Genomic DNA, 24,956 nt, shown 5'->3' on the forward strand with positions numbered 1-24,956 from the left:
AATATAGAAGAGAGATAAAATACAAATTCATGGTCTATGTGAAGAACTCAAAGGAATCTGTAGTATAATTTTCACATACCAAAGAATAATATTTAGGCACTGAGTGAAGAGAGATGGATAAAATCACAGTGAAAGTTGTCAGTGACCATGGTTGTCCCATTTCCTAATGAAGATATGAGGTAGGTTTTTTGGTTTTCTTTAATAAGGAGATCTTGTGAAAGCAAGAAGTATAAAGCAAAATGCCAAACTAAAAGAAATCTTAAGGTTAAGAATAAAAAAGAAAAGAAAGATTAAGAGTCCATAGTTTACTACAGAAAACAGCTAATTGTTGAAGCAGGGGATGCCTAGAATTGAAGAATGGGCAGTAATACTTCTTTTACAATCCTTCTAATTCAAAAAATTACTGAATTCAAATGCTCTCTCATAACTCTCATTTTACTACTTACATGACAAGCATAGAATAACGAAGCAGAAAAAGCACACCCCTAGTCACAAGGTTACCTACCTGGCAACCTCAAATCCCTGCTTTGCGACCAAAATAGCTATAACAATATCTATATCCTAAAACTCATCACCCTTATACAGAATGGACTCTCAGACACTTCTCACTCTTGCACACTTGATATCATTAATCAGTGACAACTAATATGGAGGCAAGAAAATGGACTGTAAAAGAAGAATCAACTTCAAATACAGCCACACTGAACCAAATGTAGACGGCAAATCATCCTACACACCTCAATAATCCTAAGGCGTCACAACACACTAACTCTTCAGATGAGGGCCTGAGTGCTCAAAAAAGTCTATATTAGCTTCTGAACACTCTGTCCATGAAGAGAGTGGACTATCTTCATACAATTTATTTAAGATGGTCAAAACACTTTGAATCTCACATAAGGCAAAACTACCTTGAAAACAAAGTTGCGTATTTTAAATTCCAGAACTGAAAGCACAGACCATATTTTCTGGCTTTGCAAAACTTGGGCAGTGGTAAGACAAAGAGGAACAAAAACTTAAAAACGTCTGAATAACATGTCTGCCTGCAAAGGCAAAAAACACAACACTAAGGGGCAAGACCTATGTTTAAGCACTGGCTCTGTCAGCTAGAGTCTCTGTCACTTTCTTCAACTTAACCTTTCAGAGTTTCAGTTTCTCCACCTGTAAAATGCAGATGCAATGACCACCTACAAGGTTATAGGCACTTTAAAAAGGTAATTAATTATCGAGAGAAGACTGAAATGAGTGGAGAAGAGAAAGCCAGATGTTCTTAAATACAACTTGGTACCAAAAAAAAAAAAAAGCACAGCTAGTCAGCAAGCTTAAAAATAACTGTGAATCTTGTTTTTGCATCTATACCCAAAGACCTAGACATTACATTTAGGTGAAAAATTCTAGTTGTAGTTTGCAAAATGAATCTAGTTTCTTCAACATCATTAGGCCCCATTTTATCAAATTTCTCTTAACAGGAAAAGGGGGTGAGAGAACACTCACCTTGATTGAAAGTCTTCATTATCTGTGTTTGTCTGAGGACTTATGAGTAGATGGCAAATTAAGGGGAAAACTAGGGAAAAAAGAGAACGGTGTCTCATCTTTTAGTGCAATCCCTTAGCATATAGGCTTACTTGGCTCTGACCAGCCTGGTAGCCTCAAACTCCACCAGCTCTGCTTGTCTGCTGCAGCAGCTTGCCCTTCAATTCCCCATGCTTCTAGCCCAAGGGACTCTGTTCTTTTTCTTCCTCTCAGTTACAACACAGCCATAAGGACTCCAAATCCCTTGGTGGCATAAAACAACCTCAGTCAACAAAGAAGTTAAAAAAATATATACCAACTCTCCCACCTTCCACATTTTGTACATTTGAGAGGATTAACTGGAGAGACCATTTAAAAACTAAGAAGCTCTTATAAGCATTTAGAGCACATACTACACAAAGGTACAATGCTAAACATGAACAGTATCACAGCTTTCCATTTCACTGATTAAAAGCATCAATAAGATGAAAAGGATATTGTTTCTTCTCTTCCTTTCCTCCTGAACTGTCACGTTTCTCTTTCTTTTCTATCTTTTCTTTATCATGCCTGGACTCCTATAAGGAATGGTGCAATTAGTTGGGGAAGAAAAAAACAAATAAAAAATCAGCTCAAAATCCCATTTCAATCACTCACCAGTCATAAACTTCCCTTCAAAAACTTATTTAATATGATACAAAAAGAACAAGCAACAATAAAGAATGGACTTCATCAAAAGTAAAAACTTTCATGAATCAAATAACACTATCAAGAAAGTGAAAAGACAACCTACTGAATTCAGGAGAAAATATTTGCTAATCATACTCTCGTAAGAATCTAGTATCAAACTGTATAAAGAATTCTTATAACTGAGCAAGAAAAAGCAAATAATCCAATTAAAAAATGGCCAAAGCATCAAGATTTCTCCAAAGGAAATATATGAATGGCCCCAAAACACATGAAACAATGCTTGACATCATTAGTCATTAATGAAATGCAAAATCAAAACCACAATGAGATGCCTCTTCACACCCATTAGGATGGCTACATAATAAAATAAAAATAAAAATAAAAATAAAAATAAAAATAAGCGTTGTCAAGCATGTAGAGAAATTGGCACTCTCATGCATTGCTGGAGGAAATATGAACTGTGCTGCCACTGTGGAAAATGGTTTGGTGGCTCCTCAAAAAGGTAAACACAACATTAACCATATAACCCAGAAATTGTGTGAATACCCAGAAATCCACGCCTGGGTATTCACACAAGAGATTTTAAAACAGGTATTCAAATAAATACTTCACAGCAGCACACAAATGTTTGTTAGCAGTAGCACTATTCATGACAGTCAAAGGGTAGAAAACAACACAAAAGTCCATCAAATAACAAATGGGCAACAAGCTGGTATATTCATACCATGAAATATTATGTAGCCATATAAAGAAATGAGGTACTGATTCATGCTACATGGTGGGAAAAAATCTCAAAAACATTATGTGAAGTGAAAGACGTCAGACACAAAAGGCCACTTTATTTTATGACTATATTTATATGATAAATCCTGTATTGGTAAATCCACAGAGACAAAAAGCAGATTAGTTTTTTCCAGGGGATAAAGGGAAGAGAAAATGAGGAATGACTGCTTAATGGGTATAGAGTTTCCCTTCAGGCTGATGAAAATGTTTTGGAACTAGACAAGAGACGGTGACTGCAAAACACTGTAAATATATTAAATGCAACTGACTGTATACTTTAAAATTGTTAATTTTATGTTATGTCAATTTTAGAGAAGCTTGAAAATATTTAAAAGGAGCAACCTCCCCTTTAAAGTGTATAAAAATTTTAAATTATCACCTTACAATTTTCCAAAACTGCTTTAAACAGCTGCAAATTTAACTGTAACATATAAAAATGTTTATTTTATATACACCATAATAATGCTTTATAATCACTTTTCACTTTAGTAGTAACTTGCTTACTTTATGTCAGATGCATGAGATGAATTTTGAATAACATCCATTTAAGAGAATGCAAACTACACTCAATTTGAGAATCAAAGTTTCAAGCACATAAAGTTATTAGGAGAAAATGTTATAAAAATGTTCAGAATCACAATAAAACATTTTTGACTTCATGACTAAGAGAATGCACACTACACTTAATTTGAGAATCAAATGTAAGTTGTAATAATCACATGAGATTGTTTAGAAAATGTTATTATAAAATGTTTACAATCACAAACATTTTGATTTCATGACATTGTAATGATCAGGGAGAATACATGTACCTGTATCTTAATCTCATGAACAAAGAGAATTTAAAAGCATTGTTGGCAGAGAAAAAAGAAAAGCTGAACTTCAATGAACAGAAACAAGTGGGAGTGGAAGGGAGAGGAAAGGAACTTCAGGGGTAAACTAATGCCACCGTGCCAGTAATTTGGGACTAAATTGGCTCAAATTCCTCATACTACCTGCCCTCCCTCCCCTAATGTCTCATCTTCCTATGCCAAACAATTAACAAAAGACTATTTGACTTCAAAAGAACCTCAATATTTGCTAGAGTTTCATAGGGTTAATTTTCTAAGAAACATATACTGTTCCTTTGTTTTCCTACCTTTTTGCCACTGGAGGAGATTTTATCCATCTTTTCAGATTTAAATGAATCACCTCCTTTTTCTTTGCTTGAAGATTTTGACTTATTTTTTTCCTTGTCTTTCTCATTCGGATAAGGAGACTCACATGGACTTTCACTTTTGTGTTTTGAAACTGCCACTAAAATTATAAAAGAGAATCATGAAAGCCATTTCCAATTCAGTCTGATGACTGCTTCAAAAGTCTCGATAAGTCTACCTACTTGTTCCATTCTCCTCTTTTCGCCTCTTGGTTAAGTCCGGTAGCACTTCACGTTCATTGTTTGAGTGATCCTAGAACCAAAAATTGTGAACTACATTGATCGAAAGTTTATACTTTTGTTTTAAAGTATTACTTTTACACAAGAAGTGCACGGCTAACTAGCACTGGAGAGTATTTGCAGTAGTTTCACGTAGTTGGTAAAATGACATGAAAGACAAGCAGAACTGGAAGAGATTATTAGGCTGAAGATCCTCATTACTGTAGAAGATTCAAACACACTTTAGGGTGAAAAGATCTGTTAGAACACTAAGTAACAGATTGCCATGCAACAAACTAGTACTTTAAAAATAGACAACAAACATACTGCTGTACAGGATAATGAGCTTTCCAAACTAGTTGTAAAAAATTACAAACCCTTTTCCGCTCTTTCCTGTCCTTTTCATCTTTTTTCTCTCTTTCTCTGGATCTTTCCCTTGACTTGTCCAAATCTTTCTTGTCCATTTCTCTCTCCTTACTCTTGGACAGTGGTGAAGGAGTATGATTAAGGTAGAGCTGTTAAATTAAGGCAACATTACTAAAGATTATTAGTTTTCCAGTACTGGTATCATTTGCTTGCTGTTTATTTAATGAAAGACAATTGGTAGACAATTGGTACACCCAAAGTCAAAGCTGCTCAGCCATCTGGATTTTAAGAGGTAAAATAAAAGAGCATGGCACGAATTATACAAAGACTTCAATTCTTGGTCTTAAAAAAATCATCAGTTCATTCCTACCTCAACTACACTCATTAGTAAATTCACAAGCTACAGTTCCTTTTATAGCTCTACTGTGAAGACCTATAACCACCATTACAAGAGCCCTTATTTGAAAAACAGTGACTAGACTTTCTCTACTGTAAAAAAAAACAAAAACAAAAACAAAACTATACATAATCACAGAAGTTTTAAATAGTTTTACCATCTAGTGATAGGCAATCAATGACAGTGAGGGAAAGTATAAAATAAAGCCTAGCCATCACCAATAAATCTTTTCTGCCTCAGAGTATACCATGTATACACTATCCTAAATTACTTTTACAAATGTAAAGGCAACATAGTCTCCACTGCTGAAAAAGCACTCCAATTTCTATCAAATCATCACAACTAACTGTGAAATTTGTCTTCCTGGTTCTAAATAACTCAGAAAACCATACAGTCAGCTGAGGATGATGACACACCTCAAAGACTGAAAAATGATGAACCAATGTTCTCCTCTGCCTATTCTTTCTATGCCAAAAGGCCCATAGGCAATAAAAGAGCCAAAGATCAAGGATTTGCTAGGTCTACTTAGGCAAGCTGTAAATACAGAAACCCATTACAGAAGAAATTATTAAGGAATCAATCAAATTCCTAACCTTAAAGCATTTATAACTGTGCTACAAGCTTATGTTTAAAACATTAAAAGTATTTGGCAGCAGAACACTGAATATAACTCATTACATAACTACACAATTCTAGATACACCTTAGGAATGAGAAGAACAGTGAGTCAAAAGTCAAGCATTTTTACATGAGGAAATACTTTAGTATTCAAAGGAATACATGAAAAAAAAGACAAACATCAGTTTGAGAATTAAAGAAACACATTTTTTAACACCACCAAATAGTTTCAACTCAGCTGGCTCAGAAATACTGCCATAGCAATGCAGAGGTAGATTCTTTAAAATTTCAATGTTTAAAAGTTGATGATCAACTGAAATAGACAAAATGTACATTAATAACAAAGAGCAAGAGAAAGAGAAACAGTTATACAAGTGTTTGTGCAAAATGTACTCTTGCTGGGTATAATGTGCTAAATGACACTTCAAGATTTTCTATTTATGAGGTGTATTCCTATCTTAATATTACTCATGAAACTGGTAAGATAGTGGAAATAATATATTACTGCAATACTCAAAGAAGATTTTTCTAAAGGAAGTGCTGCTTAATTCTCCCAATAAAAGCAAACAAAAAAAAAGGTTTTGGTTTCAAATAAGCATGCATGTGCCTGCATGCACACTGAAGTGCAAACAGAAACACACACACACACACACACACAAAGAATGAAGTTTTTAACTATGCCTAACTTGAATTCTGTATTGCAAGAAATTGGGAAACATAGATATTTTTAGCTTAGAAATGTACTCAATTCTAATTCCTTCTTTTTACCCTTCTAATAGTTCTGATCACAATACTCTTTTCCACAAAAGCAAAGTCTCTCATTACCTATGGAATAAAATGCATATTCTTTAGCTTAGATATTACAAGCTCTTCACAATCTTTGCACAACTATACCCTACTATAGACCACCCAATGCACTTTATGCCTTGGCTACCACAGCTCCCTAATACCCCATCCTTCCCAATTCTCTTCACCAGAATGGTTGTTCACTTTTACCCTAATCTCTTAAAATCCTACTTAGCCTTCCAGGATGGCTCAGAAGCCATCTCAGTTTGTCCCTCAACTCTGCAACTCACTTTCTGGTAAACTCATAGTATTTCATATTAATCTTTTTGTGACAGGTATTCCCTATTAGCTTCATGTCATTTTTTTGTCCATAACATAGCTGATTTTCAAAATCTGTTTAACAGAACACTGCTACATTGACTTTATTAAGGTTACAATATATAAAGAAGGCCTCACTTGTAGGCTTGGGTTTGGTTGTACATCTTTCTTTTAAGATGGTGAACAGAATTAAAAGCAGCATTCTCTACCTTTGTCAAATGCAGCTAATAGGACTGCTAGGTAAAAACACAACTGACCAAAACTGGAAATACGCCAATTGGAAATTGGGGATGGAAGGTGAACTGACAAAATATGTGGATACTAAGCTAGATTTTTCTCCCTTTAACTAATCCTATTTAAAAAGCCAAGTCCATGTATTATGTTTTACCATGGATTAGAAAATGAAAATAGTAAGTAATTTAATTTTAAAAAGAGTACCCTAGGGCATAACTAAAAGGTTAAACTAAAGCAGGGAAATAATTTTATATGTACAAGTGACAAGACAGCAAGAAAAAATAGACACACGTTTGTCAAGCGCTCTAAAAAGTAAAAGCTACCCCAGGAACAGTGACTGCATACAGATCATCAATTTTAGAGATCAAAGTCCAGTAACATTTTTTTCTAAGACACTCATACGCTATTAAATTATCCTAGGCACATAAAAATGCAACAGCAACTACTATGCTAACCAATAAACTTTGGATGCTTTACTGAAGTCTAAAGGCCTAAGAGTTCATTTCAAATATTTATTAAACACCAAATAATATTTCCAGCCACCATACTAAAGCGCTAAGGGTCTGAGGTGTGGTATGAGTCGCATTAATTTTTAGAAGTGTATTCACATACCATTTCAAAATTTTCTGGATGACTGTGGAATAAATCTATTGAATTTTAAATGCCTAAAATGTCAACATCTTTTTTAAAAAGGGAAGAGGTAGGAAGATTGACGTGAATCACTGTAATTTAAAAAACAAGACGAACACACTAAAAGAGTCAGGAACCCTGTCAACTACTGTCGAAATGGGTGCTAAGAATCAAGTAAACATAACTTTTCTTGCAATTTTTTTCATTGTGGTAAGAACACCTGAAAAACCTTAATTGTAGTCCAAGTTTTGGTACTGACAAGTTATATGCCACTGAGAAAAGATTAAGAACTTCTTCAGTCTCTTATTTGTCAAAAAACACTACCACCTGCCCTATCTACCTCACAGCACTGTAATGAGCACGAAATGAGATAACATATGTTTCTTGCACATATGTTTTATTTTCAAAAGGCTTTCACAAATGTAAGGAACCATAATCTTCATCATTGATTAGAAAATCCAGTTAACTATAATAGCAGGTTTCAAACTGCTTTAAAGTATGTTTCAGGAAATAAATATTGACAAGGTAACATTGTTAACCCATGAGTTTTAAATAGCCCACACAAGCCACTGATGGTTAAGACTGACATACACAATCCCAAACTGGTTAGGAAAACCTACTATATTGCAATACATATTTAATTTAGCCAATAAAAGTTTTACTTTAAAAGAAAGCATTCACAGTACAGCTGATACTCTTTTGATTAATACAGTAGATTCTAAAAACAATGCTACAATTTCAGGACACAAGCATATTGGCTAATCTAAAATGTTAAAAATTAATGCTTATTTGCCCAATATCCACAGACATTTCATTGTAAAGCTATAGATCTAAAGCAGTTAGTACTGTCAACTGACTTGGTTTCAAAATTTCATTTTGTACTGGTCCACCAGTATGGAATCATACTTAGCAGATATATAAGAGGCAGAGTAGAATATCAAAGTAAAGAAGAGTACAAATTTTATAATAATAAAGACAAAATAACATGAACAATGGACAATTCAACTACAGTAATGAAATGAACTCTGTAATAAGATATACAAACTGCACATTATTTTTAGTAGAAGTGCTATTCAAGAAAGTAGAGTAATAGGCAAGAATTAATACTGACACGTAAACACAACCATTAAGTTGAGTATTCCCCTCCAGGAAAATGATTAGTTTACATTAACCATATTCTTGATATGATGCTGCAACTACCAAAAAGGTAGCTCAGCAGAGGCAATATAAAGAATTTTATGGATTGAGATGGGCTCAGTGTTTAGAATCATTATGTGAGTGCATCAGATTTCTTTTTTGGCCTTTCAGGTTGTCTAAGAAAGTTGGAAAACAGCCTTACAGATTTGTTTTAAGAAATTAAATAAGCCATCTCTCCAAAACAAACCAGCAATGTCTTTCCCAAACCTTAACTTCCAGATTTTAAAGCATGAAAGGACAATGCATAACACAGCAAGCAAGGAGAGATTATAAAAATGTTGCCACATTACACACATTTTATAACAATCTCATTAAAAGAGACCACTGTCATCCATTGTTTCAGTTTGTGATAGGTATTTTTAAAGGTTATTGTACTAGCTTGCTGAATTTACTAGGGCAAAACTATCTACTAAATAAATGAAGGAAAGATTTTTTTTTTGTTTTACTTAGGCATGATGATTTTAAAAGACTCAAACCTTTGCTGAAGACTCCTTGAGTTCGATGAGACTGTCCTGTAGAAAATGAATGGAGATGACAGGTGAGCTGGCATAGTTCTCAGAACCCAGAAGAACTTTGGGAAGTAAGGCTGTAACCTGGAAATAAACCAGCTACTTCTTGTGAGGATAAATCTGGTGATGTCACTATTACATGAATATCAACAATAAAAAAGAAAAGCAAAACCATGTAATGGAATTAAAATGTTAAAAAACTAAACTATGTATACTCAATGTAACAAATAAAACTCTGCTCAAAATTTAAAAATAAAGTTCAATGCCACATTTTTATTACATTGTACTTAAGCTCTAGGTAATGTTAAGAAGCTTAAGAAATCAAAAGATTTTTTTTCTACACAAAAAGTGTAATATAGTGGAGGTCACTGTGGAAGAACAAAACTCATATTTTTATAGTTTTTCTTTAATTGGGAGGTTTCAATTTTTACCTTACTGTGACTTGAACATAAAAAAAAAAAATGCCCATTCTTTATTCTAGCCAAAAAACTCAGTGGCATTACATTAACAAAAAAAAAAACAAAAAGCATTTTATAAAAACAGTAATTACTTTTTTGTTTCCAAAGTGCCTCTGATGGTGAATCTCAAACCTCCCGGGGGGGGGGGGGAGAGAACTTAACAAAAAAAAAAAAAAAGAAATTATGGTATTCAACCACAGTGCTCTTGATGAAGAATTAGTTAACTTACAGTTTCAAAAGTTCAATGTATTGCAAAATTCAAAGATTCCATGAAATTAGATGACTTTAGGATTAAAATTAAATATGGAGCAAGGAATGGCTACCCTGAGTCTTCAAGAAGGCTACACCCACGATTTTGTGCTGCAGTTGAATGCCTGGGGTTTCTCTTTGCTGGGTGGTAGGACTGGATGCCACATCTGCTTTTATCGTAATGCAAGGTTCAACTTGTTGGGAACCCAATGGGTATAAACAAACCTCCAAGGGAAGATACAACAGAAGCTGCATGCTCACTGAATATACACTACAGGAGAACTGATCACCAAGGAGACTTTAAAATGGAACTCCTTTCAAGATTCCTTCTTAGAAGGCACACATCGGTATGATGCTCATCAAGAAGCTTGATGAATTCAGAGGTATCTTGTTTATCCTGTATCATCCAGGAAGTCTTCAGTGCTATACATTCTTCAATATTTATGCCGAAAAATAGGCTTCACTCTGCTGAAAAGATTCATTTGCTTGTAGCTACCATTGCACTCCAAAAAGACTGCTTAAAGCAGTGAGGCACTTCTGGGTAAAATTTCTCTTGCACTTTGAAACTACAAAATTAGTGCTAGGTCCTTGAAGTTTTAACATTTTTATTACAAAAATACTCAATAGGAAAAAATATCAGTCCACCAATATGTAAAAAATTCATTTTCTAATGCAACATAAAACCTCCAGTGGCTCCAGTGAATACTTGGCGCAAGACTTGAAGGAAGTCAGGATACGTATTCCAAACAGGTGAGCCTAACATGGACGCTGCCTTCCTCAGGCTATACTAACCTTTACTGTTGAGGAATGTGATGGAGAAGGGTGGGTATCAATTTTGCGGCGTTTTTGTTCTGTTGGGGGAAAAAAGCAGTAGTCACAATAAGGCATTATTTCCACTTTCTCCAAGCACTTCAAAAAATCACCACTTTTAAGGTCATCAAGCATTATTGCCCCCAGTAAAGTTCTGAGATAACATGCTAAAATAAGGAGACAAAGAGCAACTATATGTTATAACAACCAAAGGTAAACAAATACAAAGAAAGGCAAACTTGCCCCTTTCAGGCTCAGTAGTATCTGATCGGGGAACAGGTGACTTCAAGGACCCAGAAACTGGCGTTTTTTCTCCTCCTTTAACATTTTCCTTTGATTTCATTTCCTTTGCTATATCTTTTTCTCTGGATGGTTCCTTCTCTTTTTCCTTCTCTTGAGTTGATTTTGATTCTACATTGGAGACAGTGGTCTTGAATTTCTCATCTTTAGCTTTTTCTTCCTTCTTGAATTTTTCTTTCTCTTTGTCGGACTTAGGTGTTCTTTCCTTCGTCTCTCTTGCTTTTTCATCTTTATTTGGCCGCTCTTCCTTCGGTTTTTCTTTACCATCTTTACCAAGTACCCTGGCCTCTGGAGTAGTAGCTGGAGTCTTTTCTCTTTTCTCCTTGTCTTTATCTTTCCCTTTTTCTTTGTCATTTTCTTTAATGGTTTTGCTGCTTAAGGAAAAAATATAAGATTTTAAGAGAGTCATAAAATATATTTCATGTTATAAATCATTAAGGGTTCCCTATTGCCTTGAAAAATTAGAGAACTAGGAATTGCCTTTTGAAAACTAAAGGACAACTGTGAGACAAGAACAAAGGACTTATTTGCCCAGTAAATAATAAATAGCCAAATTCATGAAGAACAGATTAAAAAGAATGATCAAATTTATGCCACGTCTTTTTTGCTATACATTAATAACCTTTGAGAATAACAAGGTCACAGCCAAAAACTATCCCACAAGCCAATCAAGGGCACTACTATCGGGAAATGGATTATCTGTCTGAATGGATCACTAATCTAAATCAATGTAGACTTCTCTTATGTTAATTATCCCTATCTAGACTGCCCACCGCAAACAACCTTAAACTGTTTTCTTAACTTCACTACCTACCTTCCCCTGCACATCTCAACTGGGGAAAGAAAGTCAGTATCAGCATTGTACAAAACATGGGGACAGTATCATCAAAATGTCGAAGTCCAGCATAAAGGACTTCCATAGTATTCAACTACTACCCTCTTGCCACTCACGTCTAATGAGGTTAATTGTGTAAGAATTCAGACTTTTGACATAGAGCACACTGTTCCTACCTGTTAGAGCCACTATTTCCATTGCTTGAATTCCCTTTCGGTGTGGCACTAGAAGATTTATTAACAGCTTTCACACCACACTGAGCTCTCTCCCTTGATTTATCTGAAATACAGGTTAAGATTTTATTTGACAAACCCTTAAATGTAAGTGAACTACAATTTCACAGCAAAATGATTAGAGATTAACTAGAAAGAAACAAAGGACTGATTAATTCTGGACAGTTACATATATACTCCTACCTACAGAATGAAAACATAATTTTAAGGCAGTGTTTTACTTGTCATGTGATACAAAACATTTCAGTTTGTAGAAACAAAACATATTATTTATAAATTTCTACAAATAAGCATACCATTCTCCTCAGCACTGCTTTCATCAGATTTAGATGCACTTCCTATTGACGATGAAGAAGACCCACCACCAGGCCCATTTTGTACACTGGCAACTGCATTCCTCGGAGGGGGGTCTTTGTGATGAAACTCATTTTCAGGTATCATGTATGACTTTTTACTTTTCAACTGCCCAGAGTAGCTGAAAGTCGCACAAAGTGTTTAAATATACAAATACAAATAAAAAGGCACAAACATGGGGTTTAAAAGAATAAAATTAGCAAGTTAAATTAAAATTTCAATTTAAACTAATCCTTAAACTAAAGATGCCTTTTTTCTCTATTAAAGATCTGATAACCCAACTGATTATAAGATTACATTTCCTCCAAACCAGTATATATTATATATGACTTGTGAAACTATCATCCAGTATAGACCGGAAGCTGATAATCAGAAGTGACAACTCTCACCAGCCTGTGGCAACATGATCGCATAATCTCCCATAATCTCCTGAAGTAAAGCAGAAGATAAACTTTAACACTGTAAAACATTTTAAAGTCTTCAGAATCCTTCTGTTATCTAGTCTCATAAATCACATTAAAGTATAATTGTGTTACCCCATAGCCAATGCATATAGATCAGGCCTCTTCTCTTTTTCTTCTTGGCAGATTTTATGCACTCTTCTTTCCAAAGCTTGACCCAGATTCAAAACTTTTGGATACCAAGGAAGTATTTTTGTTAGCACAATCAAGATATTCCTGATATGAGTATATTCGCCTGTTTCAAGGCAATGCACCGATGCCTACAACAAATATTTTAAGATGTGTTACTCTAAAAGTGCAAGTATGAAAAGAAAAAACAAAACACTTTTGAGAAATACAAAATTTTTACCTTGGTTAGTTTGTAATGCCATTTATGTACAACATGTCGAAAATTTTCATAGTCTAATTGATCAGCTTTATTTCCACCATCGAATCCAGTTGCCCGCAATATAGTAAGAAATCCTGGATAATTTCCACATTCCTAAGAGGGGGAAAAAAGTTTTTACTTTTATTTTTATATTATTTTATTTATTTCTAGAGAGGGAAGGGGGGAGAGAGAGAGAGAGAGGGAGGGAGGGAGGGAGGGAGGGAGGGAGGGAGAGAGGGGGAGAGAGAGAGTGAGAAACACCAACGTGCGGTTGCTGGGGGTCATGGCCTGCAACCCAGGCATGTACCCTGACTGGGAATCGAACTTGCGACACTTTGGTTTACAGCCCGTGCTCAATCCACTGAGCTACGCCAGCCAGGGCAAAAAGTTGTTACTTTTAAAGAAAAATTCTGTTCCCCAAATAGCAGAGATTGAAACTTAAGTAAACTAGATTAACGATTCTATGGGAAAACATGATGTGTATTTGAATGATAGGTAGTTTTCACAGAAAGTTCTGTTTATTCAATAACATTAACTTGGAATGTTACCAGTTTGAAATATAATAAAACATATAGCACTTTTAATAATGGATGAATTATTCTTAAGTTTTAAACCTGTTTTACAAATGTATCTTAAACTCAGCTTCCTTTTGTTTTATTTTAGAGAGAAAGGAAGGGAGAGAGAGGGAGAGGGACAGACAGACAGGCAGATAGAGAGACAGAGAGATATCGATCAGCTGCCTCCTGTATGTGCCCTGACCAAGGATTGAACCCACAACCTTCCAATGCACAGGACAACACTCCAACCAACTTGAGCCACCTGGCCGGAGCTCAGCTTCCCTTTTAAAACTGAACAACCTAGAGAATACTGGAAAGGGTCATTATATGCATGGGTAAAATATAAGCATATTTATTAGTCATACCTTTTCATATGTACCTCTATCACTGTGCCATCTGGTTACAGTCTCTAACATGCAACAAAGAAATCTCCCATACCGACTAGCTTCATTTTCAGTACAGCTTGCAACTGTGTAAATTATGTCAGAAAAAACCTACAGAAAAAAAGTATTTTGAAAAATAAAAACAAATTGAGGTCAAAATTAGTTCAAAATATCAAAAGATTGTGTTATAGCAAAGCATAATAAACTAAACAGGTAAGTTTAGTCAAGATCTATCTTCCCCTTTTATATTCACAATCCCAGACACCTTTAAAGACTGGCTTTTGTGAGGAAACAGCACATTCATAAGGCAGCAATGACAACAACAAAACTTTTATAAAGAATGCTGATTTACAGTGACAGAAGAGAAAAAGCTATCATTATTATTACATCATAAGTTCTTTAACAAAGACTTAGCCATAGATATAACTGGGACTGGGGGAACAGTAAGCAGAGGCGAGGCTGATAGAAACTTTTAAAAATAGGCAGCCAACATGCTGTAACATGTATTTCCTTTTTAAACCACAAAATACAGTAATTTATTAAGAAAAAAGCCAAATGCAAAAATCTGTGAATGTGACCATACTGAAAAGCATCCCTGCTTTTTCTGTACGTGAGAAGGTATGAGCATTTTTGTTGTTTTTAAGGGGGTGAAGGTTAAAAATGGAGAAGAGTTCTACCTATTATGGCAAACATATGAACTCAAATGTTGAGTTAATTGATTAACTAAGGGTGCTTATTACATATCAAGCACTATTCAAAGTACTTTTGTGTGTAGTGCCTCATTTAATCCTCACAGCACTCTTACTAAGCAGGTACTATTATCCCATTTTTTAAAATATTTTATTTATTTATTTCTAGAGAGGAAAGGGAGGGAGATAGAGAGAGAGAGAAACATCAATGTGCAGTTGCTGGGAGTTATAGCCTGCAACCTAGGCATGTACCCTGGCTGGGAATCGAACCTGCGACACTTTGGTTCGCAGCCCGCGCTCAATCCACTGAGCTACGCCAGCCAGGGCCCTATTATCCCATTTTACAGATAAGAAAAGTGAGGCACAAAGCGGTTTAAAAACTTGCCAAAAATCATGTAGCTATAAAGTAGCAGAGTTAGGATTCAAGTTCAGGCGCTTGGCTCTTTAGTTCATGCTTTTAACTACAGACACAATAGTAGCTCTAAAGATCATAATGCTTAGCTATCTTTGCATGAGACTTTTTCAACAGTTCATTTTTATTATATGAGACTTTTTTAAATAGTTCATTTTGTTTTTTTCCATTGCCATTTATCCCCCCCCCTGTATCCTCTACCACCTCCACTCATCACTTCCCCCCCACCCCACAATCACCACAAAATAGACACAGATTCAGATAGAGAGCAAACAGACAGCTCTGGGGGTCAGGGAGTAGAAGGATTGAGAAAAAAAAAGGGTGACTTTTTTAAGGACTGCAATAAAATGGACTTACTCGATCATAACAAAGAAGTGTGGAAAAATTTGGAGTTTTCTGCTGGTGTACCAATTCAACAAAACGAGCACAGTAGACAGCATCAATTGCTGAAAAAATACATCGAGGAAATATACAGAGCTGTAGAAATTTTGTGATGGTCTCATTTTTGGTAGATTCTGAAAATAAGAGAAGAATACATTAAGTGGTAAACTTCTTCCTCAAGTTCCTCAAGGCCACTAAACAGGACAACGTACTAACTATACTGTACCAAATGCTATAAAACCACCAACTATTTATAGTATGTAACCAAAAGGGCATGCCTGGAATAAGACTTTGATTTTAACTCTATGGACACTTTCCTATTTATAATTTCTCCAGAAATATGATTTTATACAGAAAAGTTGAATGATAGCTGCCAATTGTAGTTATAAGCTAATCAATTTCACCAGCAAACTAAATCAGTTCCATCAGTGAACATGTGAAGTTGGCTCTGCATCAATGAATAACCAAAGAACAGTATAGTGAAGAGGTGAAATCAAACATAATACCCTTCAACACCTCCAGTTATAAAGGTTTGCTTTTATAAGTTAGCAGTAGCAGGAATGTAACAATTCCAACAACATACTTGCTAAAAGCCAGTTGTCCTTTTCCAGTTTCAGTCTCTGTAGAACTCGCTGTACATGTTCCATCTGTTTCTTTTCTTCTTCAAGAAGCTTGTCTTGAAGGGCAGTACAGCGCTCCTTTTCTTTTTTCTTTTTATTTGGAGGCTACAAAGTATAAGTTAGATACTTCACTAACTACAGGCACATTACCTCCCTTTCTTTTAATTAAAAATTTCAAAAAGATAAAATGCTGATATTTTACATTCATTACTTCGACAGTGATGCTTAGGATTCTACTCAGATGTGCTTTCACCTTCATTTAACAAATTCAAGACAAAGTCATCCAGTTTTTGTACACCACCAAAATAGGACCTTCCCAACACTGGTGCTTTTATTCTGAGGGATGGAGTCACCTCTGACTCTGCCTTCTCCTTCATTACAATATTTCAACTGTTTACAAGTCTTGTGTATTTCCACAACCTCCACTATAGTCTTGCTGTCAGCACATCACAATGAATTACCCAAAAAAGCCACCCACCTAATCTCCAGCCTAATGTTAGTCCCTTCCCCTATCAAATACACCTCTCATACTGCTGCCATGAGTAATTTTTCTAAAGTAGTATTTTTACCATTATCAAGTCCATCTTAGGAAATCTAAAATAACCCTCGCCCTGGTCATTGAGGCTCAGCTGGCTGGAGAGTTATCCCAAAACCGAAAGGGCACATGCCAAGGTTGTGGGTTCAATCTCCAGTTGGGCACATTTGAGAGGTAACCAATCAATGTTTCTCTCCCTCTCTCTCCCCCTCCCTTCCTCTCTCTACCCCTCCCTTCCTCTCTCTCTAAAATCAATAAGCATGCCCTACATGAGGATTAAAAAAAGAAAAAAGAAAATTACCCTCTATTTTACCAAGTCCTGTTTCTAACATTCACTCTTCTACATACACTAGCCCCATCCTAACCATTCAAATTTATCACTAAGTCCATTCACTAAAGTAAAAGTGGTCTTAAACTTTGGACTACTTCACACCTCTGCTAGATCTCTAGAATAGACAATTTGCTCCTGTATTTTCAAGCCTAATCTATCTTCAAGGCCTACCCAGCTGAAGACTCACCTCTTCAATAAAACCTTCTCCTAAAGCATTCTCCTCTTTGGAACCCCTATGGCCCTTGTAATTGGAGTCACACAGATTACTTTAGTAGTTAGCATGGCCTTCAGTAGAAAAGCAAACTCAAATATCACTTGAGTGATCAAAATCTCCACATATACACCAAGCCCCTGCCCCCAGCCATTGAGAAGTCACCATTTAACCCACTCAACGCAGTATTAGATAGCAACAGGATTGCAGCTTTAAGAAACCTGAGCTAACATAATTTCAAAGTATGGATAATGCTGAATTAATACCATGAAATTATTGTACTTGGGCTACAAGAACAAAAACCTACCATTTCTTGATTGTCATCAATTGCTTTCATCTGGACTTTAAGTTTACTGACTTCCCGTTCATAGCTGGTATGTGGAACTGCAAGGTCATACATTGTCAATGACCAGAAGGTGGCATAGAATTGAGGGCTGATGTCATCCCAGACTTTGGAAACATGTAAGGAGACCACTGCTTCATGGACAGGAGCCATCACCATTTCACATGATGTGATGTACTTGTGAACTTTATGTTGCTGTTTACTTCCCTTTTCTGATTTTTTAAGTTCATCATACTTGGACTGGAATAAAAAGTACACACACACACACACACACACACAACACAATTTATACCACTGACTTTCACAGTATAAAAACCTATGTTCCCTTTTCAAAAATCAGAGGATGAGCAATTAAAACTGTTGTAGGAATTCCAGTTTTTTACCGAAAAATTACTTTAAGACAAATCATCCCTGGAAGCTATTCCAATCTTTAGTCCTCACTGTGCTAACTAGAAGCTTTTCAGAAGATTCTTACTGAATTTGACCTGCTAAGTAAGTAAATGGAGTGTATGGCTGCCCAAGATCCATTCTCCCCACCCTATTCTCTCTTACTGCTGCATTATGTACTGGGCATGTAGGGTTTCCACTCCTGCTTTTGCGATATTCAAGGGAAACAAGTAGAAGCTCTTAACACTAGTAAAGAGGCAGAATAAAACAAGTAACAGCCAACCAGGACAGACTGTTTTATCACTACACATAGCCCCTATCAGCTGTTACAATTTGTCAGTTAAGAAGCTAAATCAACACTAAGAAAGGTTATGAGAAAGTCACCATAAGACTACTGAGTAGGGTGACCAATGATCAGCTTTGCCAGTAATTGAAGGTTTTCCTAGCTTGCTAGACTTTAGTGCTAAAACTGGGAAAGTACCAGGCAAACCAGGCCCAAGTGGTCACCCTAATGCTAAGCTAAATAAGATTTCGTAGGGATAACTACAGTATATTGGAGTCTAAAGTGTGTGAGAACTGACACTGCAGTTTTTTGTCCTGGTTGGTTTATCCTAATTAGGAAGAGAGTTAGAAGAGCATCCTCTTAACTGTATGAGAAAATGAATCTGTTAGTGCAATGGGAGGAACTACATTAATGGTTCGGAGTGTATGCCAAATGTCAAAAAGAAAACACCACCAAGCAGAGCTATGGCTACTATATCATGTGCTTCAGTCTCTTTAGGATGACAGAGTTCTCACCCAGAAAATTGTTTGGGTTAGATATCATCCCTGAAGATGAACCTAAGAGTAGATCTAAAATTAGCTTCTTCTTCATGTTAGAAAAGCACTAAATCATTCACAGTTCATGCTAAACATGGAACCCAAAACTAAAAGGTCAAAAGTCAAAGGTTTTGCTTCATGATAGCAGTCTTGGCTCCTTGCAGTCCAGCTGTCTTCCGTCCTGAATGCTGCTTTACCCCAGGCTCACTGGAACTGAAGGCATCTAAGTACTCTGTTCCAGAGAGTATCTCAAGCAAGCTCTGAGAATGGTACAACTATTGTAGAAATGGAAAGATTTATCTCATGCTATTCATATTTTAGACAGCATGCTGATAACTACTGAGACCACACAGGTGACACAGTTACAAACAACATTACTAATACGATAGAAGTCCCAATTACACCAGAGATCTGAGAGAATAGTAGCTGGGATAAAAAAGGGTTTAAAATTTTTGAGGGCAGGTCCTATTGATGGTAACTAATGGATTTATGTGAGCAGAATGACATCTGCTAAAGTTTTAACAAAACACAAGATAAAACAGTACTGAAACTACCTGCATAAGATGACTTACCGTATTTTGCCATGTATAATGCACTACCATGTATAATGAACACTCATGTTTTTGTGTGCATTATAAACAGGATTATTACACCCACGGTATATAAATCATTATACCCATATACAATATGCATCCTTATTTTCCCCTAAAAAAATTGGGCAAAACTACACAGTGAAATGCAGTAGTTGCCTGACTTGGACAGGGAGGGGCACTTGTCTTTCAGACCCACATTGCAAACATTGCAAAGTGGGTCTCAGCAATTAAAACTGAAAAATTACCTCTATTGCTAGGCACCCCCTGTTGCCTATCTTGTTTTTTAAAAAAGGCCTGATAAGAAAAGAAAAGAAAAGAAAAGAAAAGAGGAAAGAAAACATCTACATTGCATATTTACCTAGGATGAACATTTCCTTGTCTAAAGTCAGTTTAATTCCCTCATCAAGCTCACATCTTCAGTCAAATGGACTAGCATAAGAGCTCTACATCTCAAGTCACCTGGGGAACTAGATCTATGGAACAGAACTGATATCCACAGTTATTGCTGTACTTCTAATGACTGTTCAAACAGTTCTTGTTAGCCCAATAATCTAAGCAGTGTTCGATTGGCTGAATTATTCCCATGAGAGCCTACTGGTAGTCAACTTACAGAAGGTACCTAGCAGTCCTCCAATACTCATATTCTCTCATAGAAGGCTCTTCAGCAGAGGCTTTTACCTAAAAAGCAAAAGCTAGGATCCCTAGGGAAGACTGGATATCATCTAGTGCAAGGTTGCTGAGGAACTCCCTTTCCAGAGGGTGGCATGTAGCCTCTGGGTCTATGGGTAACAGACTTATCCTTGACTTGGTTGGATAGTTCTTTGTTTTCCTTCTCCACCCTGGGGGGGAAATCACATCTCTTTGTTTAGATTTTTGTATCTCTTAATTGACAAAGGCATAATATTTTACACAGGCTACTGAAAAGGTAGCTATTGGTATGAATGAACTGCTCCATTTTCTAACCTGGAAAAGTTCAGCCAATCTCAGGCAACCAAGTGTTCCTGTTTGCTATGGTTCAGTATCACTGATTAGTGTGTTCTCTTCTCAGTCTATAGCACAAGGCAGGTCAGATTTCCTGAGATGAAGAAAGTGTCTCACCTCAGTCCTTCAAGAAATCAGGTCCCCTGTTGTATGGCTGAGACTGATCTACTGTGGGGTGGAACGACAACACAAGACATAACTATGCAACAAGCATACAGATATTCTGGATTGAGAGATTCTAAAGGAGAAGAAATGGCCTAATCTTTCTCCTTTATCCCTTTCTACTCTAGAGAGTATAGCAAAGAATAGCTGCATGCTAATAAAGTGATAGTTCAATCAATTAACATTTAGTAGTTAGAGGATGGTGTGAGACTGTAGCAGTTGATGTGTAAACACTAAAAGCTAATGGTCGATTAAATGATCAATTATTCCCCCCAATTACTCAGTGCCTTTTTTCTGTGTCTCTACTGCACAGCCTTGTAGCCCTACTTGGAACAAAGAAAGTATACTAGCTTAAGAGAAAGGACTAGGATCGTCCCCAAAATCTGTAGAGAAAGCCCTGTATAGTACAGACTTAAAAACAATAAACAAACAGAGGGGCCAGAGTCCAATTCTACCAAAAATTAAGAATATGTGAGGACTCCAGTCAGAGTGGAGAAGTACCATAGTTTCCAAACAGAGTACTGACCATGGCCCTGAGGGAAAAGAAAAGGTGAATTCCAGTTAGAGGTCACTGGTTTGCACATAAGAATAGTTGGCAGATAGAGTAGAGAAGGCTGCCTCCTCTTCCCCAACATCCTTACTTGAATTTCATTAGTCACTACTGGGATACCCTGCTTGGAAAGGCTCTAGTTTGCTTTTTATGCTGTTTTTTTGTTTGTTTGTTTTTAGTGGTTTCATTTAGGTAGAGAGAAATAAAACAAGAATCAATACATCTTTCCAAGAAGTTACACAACAGAGATTATAAGATTTTTTTAGAATGTTTTGGGCTGGTTAAATCTTTCTGTCCGTATTTTTTATGGTATTTTTTTTCATTACCATTTATCCCCTTTATACCCTGCAATCCACCTCCACCACACCCCCTCACCCTGCAATCACCACACTGTTGTCCTTGCCCATGAGTCCTTTTTCTTTTCCGCTGGATCCTTCCACCTTGCACCTCCCCACCCCTACCAGCTGTCTGCCTGCTCTCTATCTATGAAAGCAAGTCAACTATCTGACAGGGATATTGTCATTGAGGAAACAGGACCGTGTATTCAACCAAAGTGTTTCCCAAGATGACATACCACATTCACTTAATGTAGAATCATCTAGTACTTGTTTAAAAAAATATAAAAACAGCCCTGGCTGGTGTGGCTCAGTGGATTGAGCACTGGCCTGCAAACAGAAAGGCTGTGGGTTTGATTCCCAGTGAGGGCACATGCCTGGTTCTGGCCAGATCCCTAGTTGGAGGCGTGTGACAGGCAACCACACACTGATGTTTCTCTCCCTCTTTTTTTCCCTCCCTTTCCCTCCCTCTGAAAATAAATAAGATATTTTAAAAAACTAAAAATAAAAACAAAACAAATTTCAAGGTACCATCCAAAGAATTAAATTAGAATCTGGGAACATGAGGTTCAGTTTTTAAGATGCTTTGCTGGTGATTCTTATCTACACTAATGTTTGAGAACCATAGTTCTAAAGGGCCCATAAGACATCAAGCTGGACAACTAGTGACAAAGTAACAGTAAAATTACAGAACTAGTAAGACTTACTTTCAAAGGGGCATTTTCATTATACACTGCTCAGAGCTGAGTATTAACAAAAGTGTAACTATCCAAGAGACAATCTATATTATGTCAAAGTAAAATGCAATAATAAATAATTTAAAATAACTTGGAATCATTCTTGAATGACAGCAAAAATACATATACTTACTGAAATATGGTGTGCATACATTGGCCTAGACAGGAAAAATGCTGCATCATGGGGTGTATGAAATTCGTTACAGAGCACATCAATTGAAGGCACTCGTTTTATATAATCTTCTGTGCTTAGATTAGATGCTAAAAACCCACCAAACTGTACCAGGGTATCATGACACTAAATTTAAAAATAAGACAAATAACACAAATGTGCTACCATTTTACAAAAACAATATAAACATTTTCTAAAATGATTAAGGCATCATTTAAACAATATTTTGATTAACAAGAATTCAAAATTTACAAATTGAAAGAAATTTAGAGACAATCTACAAACATAATCATATTACAAAAAAAAGCTGCTAAGGGTACTGAAAAGTACACTACCCTAAGGCTTTAATATCAACTAAATCTCAAGTTTCAACCTACTGCTCATCACTTTTAGTAGCAGAATATATCTACCTAAATCACAAACAACAATGTTATGGATATAGCAATCAATTCTCTTGCCTTTAAAAGATGAAAACTTCATTTATAAAATACATGCCTTCTTCCCTTGATAGTTAAACACATTTTTTAAGATAACCATAGGTTTTGGTGCTTAATATTGGTAAATACATTTTATAAATAAGGATCACATCTACTTTGCTGTGATTGAAATTCCAGGGATTAAGAAAGATATGAGAGCAAACAACTTAACGTTATCTACCTAACTGAGAATTTTATACATGTTATTACATCTCCTAGAGCATCAATTAAATACCATAATTTGCACAAAAACTGCCCCTATTTCCAGAATGTCTACTTTACATTAGAGTTATTTCACACTCATATGTGCAAAATGACATTTTTCAAGTTATATAGCATCCCATATTTGCCATTAACAGGATAAAAAAAAATCCCCATGAACACAAAAGCCACTTTAACTTGCCTGATCATAGAGTTTTCCCACAAGTTTCAAATGTTTCTCTCCACCTTCCTGAAAGATCACCCCATTCCTCTGCTGAGCCATAAGCAAACAGAGGGGAAGAGCAAGATCATGGTCCAGTAGAGCATCCTTTAGTCTCTGGGAAGATTTTTTAGTGTTTCTGATCTGGCCAAAATAACCACCCTGCAAAAGAAAAGACATAAATTTACCAGCGTACAGTACATAACACATGCCATCTGATTTGAAAATGACAGAAAATGTTCAGTTACCATCCTGAAGATAAAAAAAAAACAACCTCATACAGTCTACATTCCTTCCCTTCACAAATTTATTTTACTGACACCATTACTAGTTATAGTCACTGACTTAAACACAACTGTTAATTGCCTCAAAACTTCTGCATATTTTCCATTTTCCACCATGCAGTCCCTTATGGTGGATTATTCTTTATTCAGTGTGAAGCTGATTTAACTACAGAGTAAATATGTTCAGATTTATGCCAGTTAGGATATAAGGACCAAAGAAGATGTGATGTTTATTGACCTTACAGATGTATTACTTAAACTCTTTTTATACTTTGTTTCAGTTTTTTAAAAAGGTTAAAATAACTAGTATATCTCAACTTTTAAAGGGAAGATGGGGGCAGTTGTGAGAGGAGAATATGTATGGCTTTGATGTTTGGCTTTATGTACTTATGTACTGTTTGGATTCTTTACTATAAGCATGCATACATTTGGAACTTTTTAAAAATCATAAATACAAATAGCAACTCTCACCTCAGCTTTTAGTTGCTCTCCACCAGTCATGGCCTCTAGTTGCTCCATTGTCATTTCCTCTGTAATTTCTATTCCTGCCATTTTTTGTACCACTTCTTTCAATATAAGCAAGTCAAAACTATTTAGAAAAAATGAGAAACAGCCTGTAATTCAAATTTCAAATATAACAGTGACAATATATAACTAATATACCAAGAAACCCTAAATTATTTGTATATAAATATGAGGAGAAAGGGGCTGAAGCAGTTCTTAGGAGAAAAATGCATTCCTAGAATTATATTGAAAAATATTTGGACCATGTAGTATGTTTATGTTTATTTGAAATTTTTACTTGGGAATAATTTCAAATGTATAGATACTATGCGAAGATAAAAACAGTATAAAGCTGTACCTCAATTCCATCTATTAACATTTTTACTCCTGCTTACTTTATCATTTGTGTTTTCTCTATCTTCCTCCCCTTTCCCTCCCTTTCCTTCTCTGCCCTCCATAAACACACACACACACGCGCGCGCGCGCACACACACACACACACACACACACACACACAAATTTTCCGAAGCATTTGAGAGTTTATTTACTATGTAACATC

General features: G+C 35.9%; 1 protein-coding gene across 9 annotated transcripts in view; it reads right to left on the minus strand.

The window, feature by feature from the left end:
• Positions 1-24,956, minus strand: part of THOC2 (THO complex 2) — a 115,697-nt gene that overhangs the window by 7,345 nt on the left and 83,396 nt on the right. For 2 of the 9 annotated variants that reach the window (XM_036016513.1, XM_036016512.1), the window contains exons 20-38: positions 24,365-24,482; positions 23,592-23,771; positions 22,674-22,838; positions 17,941-18,216; positions 16,520-16,661; positions 15,913-16,070; positions 14,437-14,565; positions 13,497-13,628; positions 13,223-13,407; positions 12,629-12,807; positions 12,276-12,378; positions 11,208-11,638; positions 10,947-11,005; positions 9,415-9,531; positions 4,771-4,908; positions 4,358-4,427; positions 4,118-4,275; positions 2,008-2,084; positions 1,492-1,531 (exon numbers count right to left, since the gene is read on the minus strand). In XM_036016513.1, the coding sequence (XP_035872406.1) occupies positions 1,510-1,531; positions 2,008-2,084; positions 4,118-4,275; positions 4,358-4,427; positions 4,771-4,908; positions 9,415-9,531; positions 10,947-11,005; positions 11,208-11,638; positions 12,276-12,378; positions 12,629-12,807; positions 13,223-13,407; positions 13,497-13,628; positions 14,437-14,565; positions 15,913-16,070; positions 16,520-16,661; positions 17,941-18,216; positions 22,674-22,838; positions 23,592-23,771; positions 24,365-24,482 (2,839 nt within the window). In that variant the 3' untranslated portion in view covers positions 1,492-1,509. Of the gene's footprint in view, positions 1-1,491; positions 1,538-1,561; positions 2,085-4,117; positions 4,276-4,357; positions 4,428-4,770; positions 4,909-9,414; positions 9,532-10,946; positions 11,006-11,207; positions 11,639-12,275; positions 12,379-12,628; positions 12,808-13,222; positions 13,408-13,496; positions 13,629-14,436; positions 14,566-15,912; positions 16,071-16,519; positions 16,662-17,940; positions 18,217-22,673; positions 22,839-23,591; positions 23,772-24,364; positions 24,483-24,956 lie in introns of those variants that run through there. The other 7 variants (XM_036016510.1, XM_036016509.1, XM_036016515.1 and 4 more) reach the window with 6 other exon arrangements.

This window comes from Phyllostomus discolor, chromosome X, assembly GCF_004126475.2.
Source record: "Phyllostomus discolor isolate MPI-MPIP mPhyDis1 chromosome X, mPhyDis1.pri.v3, whole genome shotgun sequence".
NCBI lineage: Eukaryota > Metazoa > Chordata > Mammalia > Chiroptera > Phyllostomidae > Phyllostomus > Phyllostomus discolor.